This window comes from Astatotilapia calliptera, chromosome 7 (assembly GCF_964374335.1).
Source record: "Astatotilapia calliptera chromosome 7, fAstCal68.1, whole genome shotgun sequence".
In the NCBI taxonomy this organism is placed as follows: domain Eukaryota; kingdom Metazoa; phylum Chordata; class Actinopteri; order Cichliformes; family Cichlidae; genus Astatotilapia; species Astatotilapia calliptera.
In genome coordinates this window covers 31,451,247-31,473,692 of record NC_137428.1, presented here as the reverse complement: position 1 = coordinate 31,473,692, position 22,446 = coordinate 31,451,247, and the positions used below count along the sequence as shown (strand labels likewise).

Genomic DNA, 22,446 nt, shown 5'->3' with positions numbered 1-22,446 from the left:
AGGCTGAGTTTCTGCATACAGCCAAGTGGCTCCAAACTAGGTTGATAGAAACTCCCTATTTCCTCTCAATGATTTGTTGTTAACTGAACAACGAATAATTACATACTGTGAGAAAGCTACGGCTGTCTAAAATCAAAATTGTGGTTGCCAAACAGACAAATGTTCACATTCTTTTTTTTGACATAGCCAGAGATGTCAGAAGCAGAAGATAACTATGGAGATTTATTAAAGATTTGTAGCAAACCAACTGTGCTCTCATTTGCATCAAGTGGCACAGCGACTAATCTGCCAGCTCATCATCTTGCAGCCAAATTTCAGTTTGTCAGTCATAGAATTTAGCCACAGTAGCAACATTTGTATGATAGTTTAGTAAATGTTTATTAAATAAAAAAAAATCCTTTAAATTCAATTCAAAGTAAAATATTTAAAAAAACAACTGCGCAATAGTTTGGTTGCTTCGTAAAAAAAAAAAAATACAACCAGAATATAATGATTGGCAAATGTCAAACTCATATTTTATTCACAATGGAACAAAGAAAGCATGTGCACACATCATGCAATTAATTTGCACAAATATCTATAATATGCAGCTCACCCATGGTGGTGACTCTCAAAGCAGAGCCAATGAGAACTGATAAGAGAAATGATAAGAAATCAAATCGATAAATTGTATTGATAATGCAGTCAGAATCACTGAATTCTTTTCATTTCCCATCCCTGCTGATAAAATGAGGATGCATCACTACCTTTGGAGGCAACTAGAAATCTGTAAAGGCACAATCAATGCTGAAAGGCAAACAGGTTGTCAGGGAAGTTCCTGCATATTTCAGCAAAACAAAGCTAAAACTTCATACTGCATCTACTAAAACAGATTAGCTTTAGTTGATAGTGATGTGCAATACCACTGATTTGCTTTCTGATCTGATACCAAGTAAAATTCAGGGTGGTATCAACGATACTGATCCGATACTCTGTACAAAAAATTAATGTTTCATTGTATTTCATAATACAATATATAATTGCATTATGTAATTGTAATAATAATATAGCTTCATAATGATTACAGGACATCAGACTACTTGTTCTTACTGCTTAACGATGCAGAATTATCATATAGAAATAAAAAACCTGAAGTTGTGCGTTATTTGAGCATGTTGCTGCCTGCAGCACTAAAGGACTCTGACAAACGTCTGTCTCGCCCTAGCAGCACCTGTCCCTCTCCTCCTCTTCAGTTCGCCTCCACATAAGCTCGTCATATTCTGTGATATGATTTACTCTGAGGTGTTTGACGAGGCTAGTGGTGTTGCCACAACACTGTCTTGCCACATGTATGACAAACCATGTCTTGGCTGTTTGTGAAGGTAAAATACGTCCACACATTACTCCGTTTATGCTCAGCCATTGTTGTGAGTGCGCACGCCAGGGGCTGCGACACATTTATACAGCCGTGTTTCGCATATGACTATGAAAGGCGTAAGAGGAAGTAGTTCCTTCCAATTTAGACAATCCAAATGATGTAGTTTCTTTCCACTGTGTTCCTGTTAATGAAAAACTACAAATTTACCCCAAAGTACTAAAATATCGATATTTTAATATGAGAGTCGATTCTAGAACATAAATTACTGGTATCGGAAGAATTGATATTTCAATATCAATCCGCACATCCCTATCAGTTGAAGACTCAATGTGCTGAATGTCATGTGCAGGCTGTGTGCAGGCAGGAGTGGTGGTATGAAGGACCCAAAGTGCAGACACTCGGAGACAAAAGGTGAACTTAAATACAGCTTTAATGCTGAACTCAAACAAGTTACAAAAGTGCGAATCCAAAATAAACAGACAGACAGACAGACAGACAGACAGACAGACAGACAGACAGACCACACAGCAAGATGAGGGTAGATCGCAACACAGACACAGAGAAACACAGGGCTTAAATACACAGAGGGAGCATCAGGGAATGAGTAACAGGAGGGAAACACAGCAGGGGCAACTCAGGCCTAACGAGACAAAGGAAGCAAAACCAGACACATTAACATGAGACACGGACTTCCAAAGTAAAACAGGAAACATAACACAGAGACACAGACTTGAATGGGGATACAGGAGACAGGGGAGACAGCAACTATGGATCACAGACAGAAAACCACAACACTAAAACTCTACCAAACCCACACCAAAAACCTAAACTAAGAATAAACCTATAACCCATAAGGCAAAGCTAGAATATAATGAAATAAACAAAATCAAAGAACCAAAAACACAAAACACTGGGTCGACGACCCAGGCACCCTAACAGTGAATTGGCCTGCCTTTTGTCCATACTTTTCAATAATTAAAAGCATTTAGTACATTGTCAAATGAAAAACACAATGAAGAAGAGTCAGGACTGTGGAGCAGCTAGAATCCTACATCAGGCCAAAATGGGACAACATTCCTCTCCCAAAGGTTGAACAACAGGTTTCCTCAGTTCCTGCTTATTGATGGACTGTTGTAAAAAGGAACAACAGTTGTTTAACTGTTTATTCATCATTATACTCACCATTTCTGGTTTAGGTTACAACGACAGCATAGTAACTTAACTGATCTTGACATGAGCCAAAGTGATGAACATCTGTGATTCACCAGTACCATATAATACATAACATATAACATAATGAGTTCCAGGTCAGCAAACATGCTTCTTCTGTTGGAATGGATCATGTGTAAAAGACTGCAAGGCAAAAATTACCATTTTTGCAGGATGTAAAAATTTATTTTCCTTCTTATTTGTCCCCACCATTTTATGAGAAGCTCATCTGGGGCCAGAGCTAACAATAAGACCATCCAGCAAAAGAACATTCCCTTGGTATGCTTCTACTTTCAAATTATTATTAAAAAACATTTGGCTTTTACTGTCTTTTACTGTCCACAGCCAGAGAAAAATAGAGCAATTCATTTAACTGTCAGTCTGCCTTTATCATTATTATTTGTCTCCTACCATCCCTGGCTCCATTCATCCTTCCCTAAACCCCAACATTCACTACACCCATTCACTCATCCATCAATCAACAGACTTATCAGCCATTACATCTTTTTTTTTAATCACTAGGACTTTTTTTCCTACCAATTCTTCTCAGTCATGTAAGCCCACATTTGCATGTTTGCTCATCCCTTTTTTCATTCCCCAAACCTTGAATCTGTTAAATTTGTCTCCATATTCTCTATCTATTCATCGATTCTTTGTCCGATCTATTCATGTCCTTCTACTCTAAGGACCCTCCAGGCCGTCAGGATCCATTGCTATTTTCAAAAAAGAGAGCTGATTTCTTCTTTCCCGCTGCTTTGAGATTGACTGTGCAGTGAGTGAATGCTGCACAATCAAAGTGCATCATCTGGGCCACTTGTTCAGCAATCGAAAAGCTACACTTTCCATCATCAGCCTGATTCATAGGCAGGAAATGTCTTGTGGTTGCTTGCTCAGTGACTGTTTTTTTTTCTTCAAATGTGCATGTAAATGTGCATCTTTGCACATCTGTGTACATAGGAAAGTCTTGTTTTAGTCTCCTTTTACACATACTCTTTCCCTACTGTGACTAGTTATCACACGGCTTCATATGTGTTCACATACACACACTCAGACACAGACAGACACACTTAAAGGATATTACCCACAGGTGCAGAATCCCTTGCAGAGAGAAGCCATCATAAATCAGACATGATTGAGATGTAAAACCGATGTTCTCCTTCTTTTACAACCCCTAGTCATTCCAGCGCAATGTGGCCAAGTTTGTATGTTTTTCTAGGAGACTCGGGAGCTGTTAAAAAAGCCCTATGTGGAAAAAATCAGTAAAACTTTTTTTTTTTATGTACTCAAAGATTTGCATGATTGTCAGTGTACTATGGAAGTTTTATGTCAGTTAAATGATTCACAGCTCATAAGAGGCATTGTAGCAGTTATTTAATTTTACACAGAAACCTAATGTAAAAATATGCTGGCTGTGAAATCATCATCTTGCAAAAGCTAGTCATGCTGTAGGCTTTTATGTATTATCTCAGGTGTCGAGAATTTAGCTTTTTATATGTTTTTTTTTAACTATTTTAATGGAAAATGTAGCTTAATATTAGCAGAATTTCATACTGGTCAAGTCATTCAGTGATCCGGTGTGGCTGGGGGCATTGTGGTCACTTAAACCAGGACAGAAAAGTTTCATCATGGAATGAAACTTGTACTAAGAACATGTTTGTATTGATTTGCTGTTATTCTCCTTTCTATGTTTAGTTATACCTATGAAATGCGAAAAGGGGCATAAATCAAGGTTAAAATCTTAAAGAAATAATGGTTTGTTTCTACTTTAACATGACATTACTGAAGCAAATGAAGTTCCAAAGATATGTCTAACTCATTTTACAATTGCACAAAATCATTTGTGAATTATTTTGCAACAATTATTTTGAAAAACCAAAACCACCAGTATATACTGAAAGATACTGACACTCTCAAATGTACTTATCTGTGAAGAAAGTCAGTATCTCAGAAAAGCAATCTGTGGAAGTAAAACTGTTACTATAGGAAAAATTTAAAAAATAAAAAAAAAGACAGTGCATAGACTACTGTTCTATCAAATCACATAGTCATTTTACCTTACTTGGATAATTTTACATACCTTCACTTAAAAAGTGTTTATTGGAAATAAAAAAGTAAAGAAAAGTAGAAAGTAGGGCCAGTAAGCATCTTAACAGAACAAAATGGTAGTAAGGATTATTAATGTCTAGTATAGTGTGCCCAGAGGAAGCACAGGTCACTGGGTGTGAGGGGGAGAGGAAAAAAGATGGAAAAGAAGACTAAGAAAGAAGTGAAAGAGTCATAGTTTAGTGTTGTCAAGGGAGAGACAAGTCTTTGTAGGTTTTTCTGTAGGACAGGAAAACTATTAATCTGTCAGGGCAGATGAAGGGTGTGGGGGAGTGCCCGGAAAGATGGAAGGAGCAGAAAGAATGTAGGGACAAAAAGAAAAAGAGATGGTCCCCACATAGAGAAGAGAGAAGGTAGGACAAGCTGCTGGATTGCAGGGCTGTGGGGAAGGGAAGGGGGTGGAGGAAAATTGATAAAATAGGTTCAGAGTGGGAATTATAGTAAGGAGAGAGAAAGAGAGGGAGAAATTAGAAAATATGTGTGATGAAGCAAGACCTCACTGACCAGAGTCAGGCTTGAACACCATCAATCTGCCCCAAAACGTCACCCCGAGGAGCAACAGATCACACAGAAGGACAAAAGATAGAGGAAATGGAAACAGATGGAAAGAAGGGGGAGCTGAGATACAAGAGGGATGTAGAGTGCAAAGGAGTGGGTGAAGGTGAGACAACAAGAGGGAAGTTAAGTTTAAAGATTTGTTTTTTTCATCAAGACTTTGCAAACTGATAAATTTGTAGTCACATAAGGTTGACTGAGAGTAGACCAAATAATGTGCCCTCCACACAGATAACAAGAGGAAATGATTACCCATGCACAACAAAATGTGAAAATGTGTAGTGCATGGGGGCAGATATATTAGGAAATTTCTTAGCAGTGCTACTAGAGAAGCCCTCCTATGTTTACACTTTCTTTTGTTGTAAGGCACACTTGTATCAAGATGCAGTGCTTTCCAATGGACAGATAGTGTACAAGATGAACTCAGTGCGAAGAAAAAAACTGTGAAAAGTAGAAGTGGAGTTGTTAAGCACACTAATTAGATTAGAGGATGCATGGATCCTCTGCACAAAATCATCAGCGCTGTCACTTGGTGTTCATTCTCTCTGTGGTAGAGTATCACTTCCTGTCCCTGTTACAACACAGTGTTTTTGTGTAGCTTATCTGCATAGGAATTTAATTAAAAACTTTTAGATAACTTGTAATTTCACTGGGGGTAATCTTCACATGCTTCATCCGAAGCACAATCTCTGTGTATTCACTCGCTAATTTATAGTCTCAGTACTCACTCACTGGTTTCGCTAGCTTATATTAGCTAGCCGACTCGCTAGCAGCATGACCTCTTTATCTGTCCCTGCTGCACATTTTTTCTCTTTGTGTCAGATTGTCACGGTCTGCAGAGACAGGCCGTGCGGTGGTGTGTGTAATGGACCCAGGTGCGTACACAAGTGAGTAGACGGCAGTGAACTTAACAGAAAGCGAGCCTTTATTATGGCTGGAGACAAGGTGTACAAACAAAGTAGGGATAGCGTGACTAGACTATAGCTAAACTGGGAAAACTAATACTGTGACAAACTAAGAAAACTCAGAGACTAAGATGATCACTGAAAAGACTGACCGTGAAAACATGGAGGTGAGAACACAGACGACGCGACACAGACTACATGAAACACAGAGACTAAATACACATGAGGGATGATCAGGGGAAGTGGCCACACATGGGAGCACAGCTGACACACATGAACCTAACGACAGGACAGGAGAGGTGAAACTAAATACACTGACATTGAATACAGACTTTCAAAGTAAAACAGGAAACATGGAGATTAGACATGACATGAACTAAACATAACCATGCAGACATGACTCATGACAGGTAGACGCACGAACCAGGGAGACGGAGTACAGGGGAAGCGACAGCATGAACTTGACAACACAAGACACACAGACATAAACACATGAAGGGCAAGGGAGGCTTAATACAAGGGTGATATAATTACAAATGAGCTGGAATAACTTAATGAACCTAAACAAACAATAACATCAAAATAGACTAAACACAAAGCACTGGGTCGCACGACCCAGGACCATGACACAGATGTTTAGTTACCTCTCAGCCTCCTTTAGCAGTAATGATACTTGTAGTAAATGTAGCCTATTTGTGGCTCTGGAGGCCAGATCACTGAATTGGAGACTCAGCTTTGCACCCTTGAAAAACCGGAGGTCACGTCAACCGGAGGTCACTAAAATCAATATTGAATAGGTGTGTAATAGTGTGTTGCCAAAACAATGTTGGTGTCACGGTTGTTATAGAGTGGACGCAGCCGCCCGTGTTGCAATATAAAGCCCAGGAAAGACACAGTCGGAACATGGAACTCACATTTTTCAGCCTTCACAAACAGGCGATTCTCCAATAGGCGCTGCAGTACGAGCCTCACATGCTCCACATATTCCGCCGGGCTCCGGGAAAACACAAGGATGTCGTCTAGGTAGACAAAGACACAGTGGTTAATGAGATCACCCAGCACATCATTAATCATAGCCTGGAAAACAGCAGGGGCATTGGTGAGCCCAAAAGGCATAACCAGTTATTCGAAATGCCCAAGGTCAGTATTGAACGCTGTCTTCCATACATCCCCTTCACGAATTCGCACCAGGTGGTAAGCATTGCCGAGGTCCAATTTGGAAAAAATTGTGGCGCCCTGGAGGAGCTCAAAGGTGGACGCCAGCAAGGGCAAGGGGTATTTGTTCTTAATCGTGATTTTATTCAAACCCCGGAAATCAATAAACGGCTGGAGCATCTTGTCTTTCTTTGCCACAAAGAAAAACCCGCGCCCAAAGGTGAAGTGGAGGGTCGAATGATGCTGGCTGGCAAGGAGTCATTAATGTTCCATCGACTCCCGCTCGGGCTTGGAGATGTTATAAAGCCGACTGGTGGGCAAGGGAGTGCCGGGAATCAAATCAAAGCCACAGTCATACGGGCGATGGGTCGGAAGCGAGGAGGCTTTGTCTTTGCTAAAAACCTGGGCCAGGTCATGATACTCAGGCGGAACACCAGACAAATGAGGAGGTGCAACAGGCCTGAGACCGTCGCACCCAGAGTAGCGGAGCGTAAGCACAAAGCGTGACACTGACTGCTCCACCCTGAAATACGGCCCTTGGCCCAGTCGATCTGCGGATTACGTTGTGGCAGCCAGGGATAGCCCAACACAAGGGGAGCATCAGGAGATTTAAAAAGAAATAAACTGAGCTGCTCCGAGTGATTGCCAGAGAGGGTGAGTGTGATGGTTCGAGTGCAGTGAGTGACCGTAATCAGTGGGCTGCCGTCAAGAGCCGAAACCTGGAGAGGTTCGGGGAGAGGAACAACGGGTACGGCTAATTTGAGAAGGGTCTGGCTGCAGCCACTGTGGAGCTCCACAGTAACCGGATACACGTGACCTCCACACTAACCGGAAACACGTGACCTCCACAGTAACCGGAAACACGTGACCTCCACAGTAACCGGAAACACGTGACCTCCACAGTAGCCGTAAACATACATGGATACCGTGGAAGTCTTGCAAGTTGATCGCAAAGGTTGGGACAGAGTCTTTCTTAAATAAATTTGCCGTTAGTGATTTCATAATTCTAGGAATCGTCTAGTTTTCTTACAATGATCATGTTGCCACTTTTTTGCGTTACAACAACATTCCTTCTTATTTTAATGTTTTTTCATCGTGCTCCATGGCAGAGAAACACACAGATCAATATCTCATTGTCGGCACTGGGTCAAGCTGTTGTAGGTAAGTACATGCATTGTCTCATGACCAGAACGCTACCATTGTTTACATGTTAGATTTGTTCCTATCTGTGTGTGTATATTCTTTTCTTTGTGTACCTAGCCCCACAGGTGTGCAATAAACCCAGAGAAATCACAGAAACGGTGTTGAACCCAGCACCTTCAATGTCTGGTGACACTGGTAAAATTTCTTAATTTGAATAGTGATTGTCATATATAGGTGAAATAATAATCTTGCATTCATTATCTTGTTGTAGTTGATGGCTCATAAACGAATTTGTTACATGCTGTTTCAAATGAATTTCCTTCTATAAATAGTGCTTATTTTTCTTGCATTTGTATGCATTTAATATGCATTCTATGTAGTGTTTTGTCTGAAACCTGTTAAAATCCCTATAGAACCTCAGGAAAGAGTTGACAACAAGAAAGCCAATAGAAGGTCAACAGATGCAACTTTTCCTGACCTGTGGACCACCGTGCGAAGCTCTGACAAAGCCTGAGAACATTTTGGCCAGCCGTTCATCATGGTGTTTTGTACCGCACCCTGGCCAACAACAGCTTGTATGTTAAAGTTTTCAGATGTCGCAAAGTGCAACTTTTAGTGCTTATCTGATATTGTCATCCACAGTCTATGACACCATCTGTTTTTTTTAGCTCAACTATGTTCTGGACATCAGCAGACCCAAAGATGAGCTGATTGTTGAAACGTCTTCTGGATGCCTCACACGGGCAGATTTTTGGACACTGGGTTTAAACAAACAAATGGAATTGACTGTAAGTATTTTTTTTCCTATGAATATGAAATAATAAAGTGTACATTCATTTTTTTTCATGATTTTTTCTGTTTTAGATTGGAAATGGCTGTTTTGAGCTTATCACCAAAATTGTTCAGTCAAAGGTACTGTATGTTGTATATGATGATTGTCAAGCTTTAATTTAAAGAGTTGTTGTTTTAAATGTTTGTTTTTTTTTACATTCTAGGGGATAAGCATTTTGTGACGGAGTGACCCGTCTCAAGGCAGAGTTCGCTGAGTATGGCACCGCCACCATTAGATCGCCACCATTAGTTCGATTTGGCACCCGGGGCGGCGTATCTTTCTGACGACCGAGTAGAGGAATAAAAGGGGTGAGGAGCAAGTTGTGAGCCGCATCGGGGGTGGCTAGATTTTGGTTCCCACTTACTTGTTAAGGGCGTCGGTCGGGGAGACGTGCGGGGGATCGCCAATCGTGCAGGGTGACGCAAGCCGATGGTATGGGGGTGTGGGGTTTAAATAATGAGTTCACGTGTGTCTGGACCGTCATGAGAATGGCCTCATTACGTGGGCCGTTAATGTGTATATGAAGTCGGGTAGACTTCCGGGAAATAGTTGAGAGCCTGTATCAATGTATATGTTTTGTGAGTGTATAATGAAAAAGAAATTCTGGGGGAGGGAGACGGGGATTAAAGTTAGAATAAAGAATTGGTGGTGACGCCAAGGGGGAGGGGTTACGGGATATAAGAGACGGCGAGCCGGATATGAAGGGGTGTGTGTTGTAACAAACAGGCTGTGTAGCGCGGATCTCAGTTTTATGTCTTTGCAACCATCTTTTTATGCACTGGGGAGGCCGTTTCAAATAAAGTATCCACACTAATACCTTCCGACTACGCCTGTGTTTGTCCGGGAGAGGTCTGGAAGGGGACCCCGTGACATATGGTGGCAGCAGTGGGATGGCTAGTCGGAAGAGGAAAACGTGCCTCCCAGCGAAGCGCACAGGGCTGCGGTCCCAGCAGCATGAGCTTCCGGGGGAGAAGACAGCAGAGGAGCTGGCGTGGGACACAGTGCCGGCGTCGTCTTCTTCAGCAGAGGAGGAGGAGATTTCCGGCAGGATTGGTCCGGAGTTGCCTACAACCTCGACCGCAGCACGTGATGGAGAACTGATTTCGATGATGAGGGACTTCCTGGCGGGACAGCAAAGGAGAGAGACGGTGTTATTGGCAGAACTCAGGGGACTGAGGACCGTTTCCCCTCCTAATGCGCCGCTGCCCGCAGATGTGGCTGGTCAGCAAAGCCCAGGTCCCGCACTAGCTGGAGCTAGCACCACGGCAGCAACGGCTACGCCAAGCACGGCAACAGCAAGTAGCCCCAGGATGGTGCTGCCTACCCCGGCCCGGCAGCGAGAATACCGGCCGTCGTTACTGGAGGAACCGGCTCGCCAGTCCCTGGCAACGACAAGCAGCCTCGACCAGACGGGCGGAGAGTGGAGGCGATCGGAGGGGCCAAAGATTCCACCGTACCAGATGGGGGAAGATATTGAGAACTATTTGTTGCGCTTTGAGCGGGTGGCCAGAACCTGGAGATGGCCGGAGAATGAATGGGCCTGTCGGCTAGTTCCGTTGCTAGCGGGGAAGGCGTTGGAGGCCTATACCGCAATGGATGAAGAAAGAGCCCACTGTTATGAGGATTTAAAAGCTGCCTTGTTAGTTAAATTTGACATTTCCCCGGAGACGTATCGGCAGCGGTTTCGCTCTAATATTATTCCACCTGGGGAGAGCCCCACCGAGACGTACTACCGGCTGAAAGGACTGTACCGGCGCTGGCTTCGACCAGAGCAGCATACGAAGGACGAGATGGGAGAAGCGATTATTTTGGAGCAGCTAATTCGAGTTCTTCCAGGGGAGGTGAGGACCTGGGTGAGGGAGCATGAGCCCGCGGACGGACTGGCCGCAGCCAAGTTGGTGACGCAGTATTTCAATGCGCGGAGAGGAGCGGCCCCGGTCCGCTCAGCTGGGACGCCACAGCGATCGTCCCCGCAATCCGCGGGTCTGCCGAAGCGGGAGAGTAACCCCGAGCCCCCCAATATTTCTGTGTTGCAAAGGGAGGATGAGACGTTGGAAGTGTTGTTTGCTAATGTGCCTGAAGGGGGAACAGAGAAATGGGGAGGAAAAGAGAAGTTTGTGGTTGAGAAAAATGTGTTGTATGCAGTTGATGGGGACCACCAGCGGCTTGTGATCCCTGCTAGTTGTAGACCTTTCATTCTGCATTTAGCTCATACCCTCCCCTGGGCAGGCCATTTGGGTCGCCAAAAAACCTATTTACGGGTTAGTACGCGTTTCTTTTGGCCGTCAATGTATACGGATGTACAGAAGTACTGTCGTGCATGCCCTGTGTGTCAGAAAACTTGCCCAGCGCGCAAATCGGATCGGGCTCTGCTACAACCCTTGCCGGTCATCTCTATCCCCTTCCGTAGGGTAGCTATGGACATTGTGGGTCCGTTAGTAAAAAGTGGTCGGGGTTATCAGTACATATTGGTGGTGTGTGATTACGCGACCCGTTTCCCAGAGGCGTTTCCGTTGCGAGCGATCACAGCCCCTAATGTTCTGCGCGCACTGATACAGTTGTTTTCTCGGGTGGGGATACCTGATGAGATTTTGACCGACCAAGGGACTAACTTTACGTCGAAGTTAATGCAGCTCTTCCACACTCAGTTAGGCGTTTCGGCCATCAAGACGTCACCGTACCATCCACAGACAGATGGGTTGGTGGAGAGGTTTAATCAGACTCTCAAACGGATGTTACAGAAGTTTGTGTCAGACACGGGAAAAGATTGGGACCAGTGGTTACCCTTTCTTTTGTTCGCGTATAGAGAGGTTCCACAGGCGTCCACGGGGTTCTCCCCCTTTGAGTTACTCTATGGGTGGGAGGTACAGGGGCCGCTTGATCTCGTTCGAAAGGGGTGGGAGTCTTCGACCGTGGCTCCAAATGAGAAAGGGGTGGTGCAGTTTGTGCTGGAGATGAGAGAGCGGTTGGAGCGGTACCAGGCCGAGGCCGAAGCCAATCTGCGGGATGCTCAACGAAGCCAGAAGATCTGGTATGACCAACAGGCCCGGCAACGTGAGTTTCAGCCCGGACAAAAGGTGCTGTTACTTCTCCCTTCTTCCAACAGTAAACTGCTGGCGAAATGGCAAGGGCCCTATATCGTGCTTCGCCGAATGGGACCAGTGACGTATGAGATCCATCATCCGGGAAAAAAGAAACCGAAACAAACCTACCATGTGAACCTCCTGAAGGAATGGGTGGAACAGCCCCGTCCGGCTCCGAGGGAGGCACTGATGGCCAGGGTGGTGCACGGAGGAGGACAGAGTGAACCTGAGCAGGCTACGGATCCAAGGTCTCCGGTATTGACTCATCTGACCTCACAGCAGGCTGCGGAGCTACTGAAAATTCTGCAGGAGACGCCTTCGCTGTGTTCCGTTAACCCAGGTCGGACTACCTTGGTTGAACACGTGATCCGGCTAAAAGAGGGACAGCCCATCCGGCAACGGCCCTATCGGGTTCCGCAACACTTGGTGGAGAAGCTGCGACAGGAGGTGGAGAAGATGCTGGAGCTTGGAGTGATCGAGCCGTCCTGCTCCGAATGGTGCAGCCCGGTGGTCATTATCTTCAAAAAGGATGGCTCTTTACGCATCTGCATCGACTTTCGAAAGCTAAATGCCATCTCCGAGTTTGATGCGTACCCCATGCCGCGAATTGAGGATTTACTGGAGAAGATTGGGGCTGCCCAGTATATCACCACTTTGGACTTGTGCAAAGGCTACTGGCAGGTGCCACTGGAGGAGACGTCGAGGCCGTACACTGCTTTCAGGACCCCTGCCGGGCTCTTCCAGTTTACCGTGATGCCCTTTGGCCTACATGGGGCACCGGCTACCTTCCAAAGGCTGATGGACAAGTTGTTACAGGGCTGTGACGGTTATAGCGCCGCCTACCTGGATGATGTCGTCATCTTCAGCCACACGTGGGAGGAGCATATGCAGCATCTGTCGGAGGTCTTGGGAAGAATTCATAAGGCCGGGCTGACTCTGAACCCCTCGAAGTGTGAATGGGCGCGGCAGGAGACTCACTACTTGGGCTACCAGGTGGGACGAGGAGAGGTGCGACCGCAGCTGGATAAGGTGGAAGCTATCCAGAATTGTCCTCGGCCTCGCACCAAGAAGGAGGTGCGGGCTTTCCTGGGACTGGTTGGTTGGTACCGAAGGTTTGTGCCCCAGTTTGCAACCATGGCGGCGCCGCTGACGACATTACTGGGGAAGAACCAACGAAATCCGGTCATATGGACCGCAGCATGTGAACAGGCGTTCCAGGGACTGAAAACTTGCCTGTGTTCGACCCCCGTGCTCTGGAGTCCGGACTTTAAGAAGCAGTTTTTGGTCCAGGTGGATGCCTCCAAGAGCGGCCTGGGAGCCGTGTTGGTTCAAGGGGACCCGGGCGAGGAGCACCCGATCCTATATCTGAGCCGCAAGCTGCTGCCGCGGGAGACCAATTACTCGACGGTGGAGAAGGAGGCTCTGGCGATTAAGTGGGCGCTGGAGAAACTCCGGTATTACTTACTGGGAAGAGAGTTTGTGTTGGAGACTGATCATCGGGCGCTTACCTGGATTCAGTCCATGAAGGATCATAATAGCCGACTTACACGCTGGTACCTCTCACTGCAACCTTTCAGGTTCGCCATCCGGCACAGACCAGGTACACTCAATGTGGTGGCGGATTACCTCTCTAGGTTGCCGCACATCGCCAACCTCCGGGGGGAAGGGGATGATGTGACGGAGTGACCCGTCTCAAGGCAGAGTCCGCTGAGTATGGCACCGCCACCATTAGATCGCCACCATTAGTTCGATTTGGCACCCGGGGCGGCGTATCTTTCTGACGACCGAGTAGAGGAATAAAAGGGGTGAGGAGCAAGTTGTGAGCCGCATCGGGGGTGGCTAGATTTTGGTTCCCACTTACTTGTTAAGGGCGTCGGTCGGGGAGACGTGCGGGGGATCGCCAATCGTGCAGGGTGACGCAAGCCGATGGTATGGGGGTGTGGGGTTTAAATAATGAGTTCACGTGTGTCTGGACCGTCATGAGAATGGCCTCATTACGTGGGCCGTTAATGTGTATATGAAGTCGGGTAGACTTCCGGGAAATAGTTGAGAGCCTGTATCAATGTATATGTTTTGTGAGTGTATAATGAAAAAGAAATTCTGGGGGAGGGAGACGGGGATTAAAGTTAGAATAAAGAATTGGTGGTGACGCCAAGGGGGAGGGGTTACGGGATATAAGAGACGGCGAGCCGGATATGAAGGGGTGTGTGTTGTAACAAACAGGCTGTGTAGCGCGGATCTCAGTTTTATGTCTTTGCAACCATCTTTTTATGCACTGGGGAGGCCGTTTCAAATAAAGTATCCACACTAATACCTTCCGACTACGCCTGTGTTTGTCCGGGAGAGGTCTGGAAGGGGACCCCGTGACACATTTACATAGAAAATCTGTATGTCACCCGGACTTGGCTTGCACCCTATGGCTGTGATCCATTGCAGTCCTTTCCTGTAAGTGTACCGTCCTTTAAAGAAACAAGCAAGTAATCAAAATGATTTTTTTTATAACTTTGGTGAGAGTTCATATACAGGATACTTAAAAATACAATTCTGTTTCAGACTGATGCTCAGAGGATGCACATCATAGTTCTCCCTCTCTGGACACCTAGTCATTTCCAGTTGTGTGTAAGTCTTGTTTTTTGACACATACAAACTATTAGAATTTTGCTATGTGTCTGAGATGTATTCAAGCTTTTATGACGCAGTTTCAAAAGTCTTTGATTGTGATCGCTTGCAATGACATTGTTTGCAGGTTTGAAGTCATGGCTAACTGTCTTTTAGGTACTGAAGCCACCTAAAAGAGAAATCCTCTTTCTTGACCCATTATACACCAAGGCAGGATTTGGTGGCCAACAATATGTTTCACTTTTGAGGTCACATTTTTATAAGCATTTTTGGTTTGTTCCGGAGTTTTCAGGAACCTGTTCAGTGTTCCAGGTTAAGTGCATCCCAGATCATGTTCTGCTGATCTTGAGTGTTCACACATACAGTACACTCACATGGTTTTTCTATAAACTATATCAGCAAGTTTCTGTGTGGAGTTTGCATGTTCTCCCCGTGTTTGCGTGGGTTCCCTCTGGGTACTCCGGCTTCCTCCCACCGTCCAAAGACATGCAGCTTGTGGGGATAGGTTAATTGGATAATCCAAATTCCTACTAGGTGTAACTGTGTGAATGAATGTGAGTGCGAATGGTTATCTGTCCCGGTGTGTTGGCCCTGCGACAGACTGGCGACCTGTCCAGTCTGTCGCCCTATGACAGCTGGGATAGGCTCATCTTCACATTATGATCATAAAAATTAGTTTATAAAATATGCCAACCTTAACTTAAAGCTGTAAATGCTTTATTTTGACCAACTGTGAGCATGTGACTGTACTTTTTCATTTTGTTATGCTGTTTTGTTGAGGTCGTGTTCCTAAGGCCTGTAGTTACAGTTGGTGCTATTAGCAATAAACATTTCACACCCATCATGATGACATCTGTTAACTTGTGAATGTAACTGTCTTTAAAAAAAAAAAGGAATCTTGCAGTGAAGATCATTCCCGGGCAGTGGTCAGAAAAAAAGAGCTTTGACTTGAAGGTATGTGCTAGTTTAAGTGTATGGTGAATAATATGAATTACACTAGTCTTCTTTTAAGGGATTTTATTAACGAGCCTTTATTTTCAATGTAATACAGGGTTTTCCAAGCCAAGACTATGGAGTTGACTGTGGGATCTTCATGCTGATGGTAATTTTTCTCTTCTCTTCTTGAGATTCATACAGAAGCTAATTTAAGCTTCTAAAAAAATGACATTTTTATTTTTTCTTCCAAATAGTCTGCTCTGTACGTGGCACTGGATGCTTCATTTGACTATACTATAGTAAGTATTCTATTTACTTTCACAGCAATGGAGTCTTGAATCTTTTGAAAGTTATTAAATATGTTTCATATTAATATTTTACAGTCAGACATGCCCTACTTGCGTAAATGGTGGTGCTTGCTGTTGATGGAGAACTTTGATCTCAGGAGGTATTTATATTTTGACTTCTGTTCTATGTTGTGTCAAAGTTTACACACCTTAACAATATCAACATTTTCTGTTAAGCTCTGGCAAGCTATTTGCACACTGGAGAGAGGAAGCCAAAGCTGTGCTTGAAGGACAACACGTGCCCATTTTCAGACTGAAAAAGCGCAAGTTCCAGGAAGTCAGTCAGGTCAGTATTCACTTTAAACAGTAGTGTAATTACATGTTTAGTGACATTTGAATAACTGTTAAAAAACTGTTCTGCAACAGAGAAATAACTATGTTTTTATCCCCATTTGCCTGACACAGGAGTCAGTAGTTGTTGAAGATCTGCGTCCTGCTGTGCAGTGGGTTGTCCAAAATAAGGCACACGTAACAATGCCAAAATATCTGTCCTTAAATCAAGGGGACCAGCAGAGGGTCTTAAGAGACATGTCAGAGGAAGAAGACACTGGAGCAAGGGACTTGTTCCTCTTTGTTTTTCAGTTTGCAGAGGACATGGAGCTCTTTTTGAAAGCATGTGCTGATGAGCAGGGACTAAGGGTCAGTGCTATGTTTGACATGTAATGGACAAATGAAGGCACTGGCTGTTTGTTTGTTTGTTTAATATGTCGTTGTTGTTTTTTGTTTTGTTTTTTGCATAGTACAAAATTCCAATTAAACTTATTTCAAAATGTTGTTCACTTGATTCTATGTCCATACTTATAATAAAGGATTACAGTGTAACAGCATTAAATGTAAATGTAACAGCATTTTTTTTAACTTGTAATTTCAAAATAAAAAGCTTATTGTTGATATTAACAATAAAGAATTGTAATCAATAATATTTTTATACATTTTAAACATTAACACTCTGGGCTCTATCCTGGCCATTTGTGGACACTTCACTTATTCTTTTTTTTTGACTACTGCACTGCAGTGGACCAAAAGAATGACACGGGTTTGATCTTAAGGATCTAATAGTTGTGTGTGTTGTGCATGACATTGCCACACAAATATGTATTTGCAAGATAGAGTAGAATAAATTATGACGCATGAAATATTACATAGGCTGCAGTGAATTTCTGTTGATACAGACTATTGAGCTTTGAGTTTCCCAGTCAAACTTAGCTTTGAAGCACATGCTAAAAACACTTTTACTCTTGTACATTTCATAACAAGACATCATAGCCAAAATATTAACAAAATATATATTATTAAAAAATTCAAAGCTGCAGCACATACAGCAACAAACACCGTTAGTAAATGTGTCCTGGAGTTTAGTGCTGCTGCTGTAAGTAAGCCTAACAGCTTCCAGATCACTTATTTTTCTGGAAAGATGGTAGGAAGGGCATCACTGCTCATTTCTACAGTCTCCCAGATCTTGAAATACAATCGCTTTGTACCATGAAACCACTTCGCAGTACTAGGAGTCCACTAAAACATATAAAGAGAGTGATCCTGGAAGAAATGAGGCACACACTAGTGACCTCAACAATTGCAAGACACCCTTTTCCCCGATGCTCAGATGGGGAAAAAAAAGGAAGTTTCATGAAAACATTAGAATCAGAATCAGAAATCATTCTGATTCTGATTCTAAGAAATATATATATTTTATAGCATTTTGTGAACATACACAAAAAGTGGCCATTTTTGGCAACAAACAAGCTGAGAGAGAGTTTTATATTTTTTGCTCTCCTTGAACAAAAATAATAGTGCATAATAATCAATGTTGATGTTAATCAATTAGATGTCCCACTACTATTAATAATACAGCAGTCGCTCGTTTATCGCTGGTGTTACGTTCTAAAAATAACCCGCGGTAGGTGAAATCCATGAAGTAGCCAACTTAATTTTTTTTACAATTATTATAGATGCTAAGACTGTAAAACCCCTCACTACATGCTTTATACACTTTTCTCAGACAGGCATGAACATTTTCACACTTTTCTCTTTTGTTTAAACACTCGAGTTCAAACCTTCGTAGAAAACGTAAGTCCAGTATTATGGAATGAAACCAAAAGGTGCATTTGAGGGTGCAAAACGTTTCGTCGGCATTGTTGTGTTTGTTTGGGAGAAAACTTACAAACATACAGTACAGCACTTCAGAATTACACTGCTAGCGATCGAAGATTTATGTAAATTCGACAAGCTAAACGCATTCTGTACTGTACAGCAGGAGTCCCCAACCTTTTTTGCACCACAGACCACTTTAATGTCAGACAATATTTTCAGGGAATGACCTTTAAGGTGTCGCGGATAAATACAACAAAAGAATAAAAAAAAGAAACTGTGGTATTTTGTAAATATAATAATAAACGTGACTTGAGCTGTGCGCCAACAACAATGACAGCGACATCCTCCTCTCTGCTTCTTAATGCTCTCTGGTCGCTATGGTAACGCGTAAATAGTTCTTTCAAAATAAGACACACAACTACAACCATACATTTCACACCGGAGGATCAACTGTCGCGGAACGGTACCAAAGGACTCACGGACCGGTACCGGTCCGTGGGCCTATTAGGGACCACTCCTGTACAGGAGACACTGGACTAGATTGATTGACAATGGTCTACAGCAATCAGAACGCACAACACAATGTACTGTAAAAAAAAAAAAAAAAAATCAGCGAAACAGCAAGTGTCGCGGAAGGTGCGCCGCGCCGCGAGGGACCACTGTACACTTTTGGCCACGAACAATTTAGGGGATGGTGAATTTTTTTGAACAAACCCAGAGTGTTAAAAACCCCCACTTAAAACCATTTTTATTTCTCAGCAGCATCAATAGTAACAAAAAAACAATTTAGTTTTCGATTTAACTGAAGTTACGTGTTTCCGGTTACTGTGGAGGTCACGTGTTTCCGGTTAGTGTGGAGGTCACGTGTATCCGGTTAGTGTGGAGGTCACGTGTATCCGGTTAGTGTGGAGCTCCACAGTGGCTGCAGCCAGGTGCTCTTGGCTAATTTATGAGCTAGCGATTCATCCAACAAACTCTGCTCAGCTCCAGAGTCAATTAGCGCGCTACACGGGTGAGTTAGGGAATGAAAAATCAGCTTGGCCGGACAACTGAGATGGGGAACAGAGTTAGCTGTAGTACCCGCCAGTATTCCCACAGCTACTGGCGGGCGGATTCTTTTACTCGCTTCGCTATCGGCCCAGTGTCCCCTTCTTCCACACACGAAGCACTCTGTCTTCTCCTCCGATGGGAAGCACCGAACCGAGCCCGGCCCAGCTGCATCGGCTGTTCCTCATCCTCCGCTGGGTCTTCTTCTTCCTCTCTCCATTGAGAAGGAAGCAATCTGGTAGGCATATTGGCACCACCTGCCGGTCGTCGTCCTTCTCCTGCCTGTCTCCCAAACTCTTTCATATGATTATCTAGTTGAATGCACATATTAATTAAAGCGCTAAGAGACTTAGGTAGCTCTTTTGTAGCTAACTTACGCTTGATTTCTTCGTTTAGGCAGTTCAGGAAGGCTCCCCGGAGTGCGTTTTCTACCCAGCCGTCTCCTCAGCCAGGATCCAAAAGTCAATGAAGAAATCCGCGACACTCTTACATCCCTGCTTCAGGGTAAACAAACGATTAGCTGCGCCATTAGCTGCGCCATCTGCATCTGTTCCTTTATCAAACACATCGGAACTTGGTCAGAAAATCTTGGTAGGAGATATTCGGTTGAACATTTAAAACAGCTTGTGCCCATTGCAGCACTCGGCCAGTCATTAATTCCACCATAAGCGTTATCTTCGCGCAATCTGAGCCGTAAGCCTGTGTCTGTTGTCTGAAAATTAATGAACACTGCATCAGAAAGCCTCGACTCTTTGTTATATCTCCATCAAACATCTCCGGAACCGGTAATGTATGTTCTCGCCTAGGTGGAGGTGGTGGAGGTGAAGGAGGTAGTGGGCAAGCTGCAGCCACACTTACTGACGGAGTGGGTTGTGGATTCTTAGCTGAGGTGCCAGGAGCAGTGAGTAACATACCTTGAATGTTTGCAAGCACCTGTCGCATCGCCGTTTGTTCCGTCATAATGTGTTTCATCATGCTCTCATGGTGGTCCAAAACTTTGCCCTGAACAGAGAGCTCTCGCTGAACTGGGTTTGAGTCCGCTGAGTCCATGGCTGGCTGGAGTATTCTGTCATGGTTGTTAAAGAGTGGACTCAGCCGCGGAGCTCAGAAATGAAGACAGTGCGTTTATTTACAGTGCAGCAAGGTGACAACAGTTCAAATGTGCAACAATGGTGATAGTGCGTCCTTCCTTCTGTGTAAGCCCGTGCGTGGTAGTGAATGCCCGTCTCTCCTCCAAGTGCTTCCTTTGTGTCTGTGAATCCTCCGTCAATCCCTGGGTGAACACACATACAACAAGATGAGTACGTAGATCAGACAATACTTCAATAACGCTAGCGGTTCGAAAACACTACCAGGCTTAGTGCAATACTCCAGCGCTGTCTGTCGCTCAGCCACACCATTAAGTAGCCCTGCCGAAGATGGTAGTTGATTGGCAGCAGCTGGTGGATTGATTGCAGGTGCGGTAGCTCCGGGTGACAGCACTTCCGGGTCGGAGATAGCCTGTTGCTAAGTTACCTCCTAACACATGACAGCGGAGCCGGAAGGGAAGACAGGGCGATAGGAGAGACACACATACACACGCACACAAATATACACACTGGCAGGTCGACCGGTCAGGGCGCCTTCAAATCCTGACAGTTGGACTCTGTCGTTTTCTCTGGTCTCCTTCCCAATTGGACCATTAGTGACATTTTGAGCCGCATGTTCTCTTTAAATTACTGGCTGTCCGAGTCGTGTCCAAAAAAACAATGTGGGCTTTATAGATAATTGGGAAAGTTTCTGGAGGAAACTTGGTCTTGTTAGGAGAGATGGCATCCATCCCACTTTGGATGGAGCAGCTCTCATTTCTAGAAATCTGTCCAAATTCATCAAATCCCCCAAAATGTGACTATCCAGAGTCTGGGTTGGGAGGGTTTGTGGCTCGGTTCTGTGTGTTTAGTGGACTTTTGCGCAAATACGTAACTGCTCTTATAATCGTTGCTTGTTTTTGCTGTGTTCTAAACTTTGGCCAAAGAGAGTATACTTTCACTGATAACTGTTGCTTTCACACTATATTAAAATAAAAAATAAACTAGAGAATGGGATTCAGCTGTGTGTGCACTCTCCTTGACCTTGAGCACTACTGGTAACAAGTTAGGTAAAATTTACCAGAGACTGAGTATTTATGTATATGATCCTTCTAACTGGATTGCTTGGAATGTCTAAATACAATGAGTGTTGTCAGTCATGTAAGTCACATGGACTGGAAAAAATGGATTGCACTGATTACTACATTAAAATGTTATCGGAGCAAGGACTGGCTAAAGAAGGTAGCCATCCATATCTCCTGTGCTTTGGTGCTACAATGATTAATGGCCAGATAAACACACCTGCAGATAAGGAAACACATGCTTGTCACACGCACACAGACATTTTAGAATGCAACCATGTTGTCTCCACTGACTCTCAGCACACAGACTCACCCATCCAAATCATTGCATTCAGGTGTTCCAGTCATTTTCATGGTCACATAAAATCAAAACCTAGGCATGCAGACTGATTCTACAAACATTTGTGAAATAATGGATTGCCCTCAGAAGTTCATTGAATTCCAACGTGATAGTATACCACCTGTCAACAAGTCCAGTCATGAAATATAAACATTCTCTAAATATTGTACCTGTTAGTGATCGTATAACAAAGAGGAAGTGATTAGGGACAACAGCAACTCACCCACAAAGTGGTAAGCCACGTAAAATCACTGAGTGAAGAATAGTAGATAGGAGTCACCAACTTTCTGCAGAGTCAATCTCTACATACCTCAAACATGCCCACATACTTCATGTGACCTTCAAATTATCTCAAGAACAGTACATAGAGAGCTTCATGGAATGGGTTTCCATGACTGAACACCTGTATTCAACCTTACAAGTGCAAGGCAAAGCAGTGGTGTAAAGCACACCACCACTGGACTCTAGACCAGTTCAGACATGGTCTCTGCAGTGACAAGTCATGCTTCTCTATCTGGCAATCAGATAGATGAGTCTGTGTTTGGTGGTTGCCAGTAGAACGGTACTTGTCTGAT

The 22,446-nt window shown here is 44.0% G+C and overlaps 1 protein-coding gene and 1 long non-coding RNA gene across 4 annotated transcripts; both read left to right on the top strand.

Moving 5' to 3' along the window:
* Positions 1–7,660: 7,660 nt before the first annotated feature.
* Positions 7,661–9,955, top strand: LOC145430064 (uncharacterized). 2 transcript variants are annotated; one of them, XR_013910468.1, is made up of 4 exons: positions 7,661–8,239; positions 8,394–8,622; positions 8,841–9,002; positions 9,096–9,955. It is a non-coding gene; the product is annotated as an uncharacterized LOC145430064 (long non-coding RNA). The 2 variants fall into 2 exon arrangements; XR_013910467.1 differs by lacking the exon at positions 7,661–8,239 and having other exon boundaries at positions 8,251–8,622.
* Positions 9,956–14,502: 4,547 nt separating this feature from the next.
* On the top strand, positions 14,503–17,018 carry LOC145430063 (uncharacterized). Of its 2 annotated transcripts, XM_080304414.1 has the most exons (8): positions 14,694–14,787; positions 14,896–14,961; positions 15,855–15,915; positions 16,013–16,063; positions 16,152–16,196; positions 16,281–16,345; positions 16,422–16,530; positions 16,650–17,018. In XM_080304414.1, exons 4-8 carry the CDS (start codon positions 16,055–16,057, stop codon positions 16,905–16,907), a joined length of 486 nt encoding a protein of 161 aa, XP_080160540.1. In that variant the 5' UTR covers positions 14,694–14,787; positions 14,896–14,961; positions 15,855–15,915; positions 16,013–16,054; the 3' UTR covers positions 16,908–17,018. The 2 variants fall into 2 exon arrangements, with proteins under 2 accessions (XP_080160541.1, XP_080160540.1); XM_080304415.1 differs by having other exon boundaries at positions 14,503–14,961.
* Positions 17,019–22,446: the final 5,428 nt, after the last annotated feature.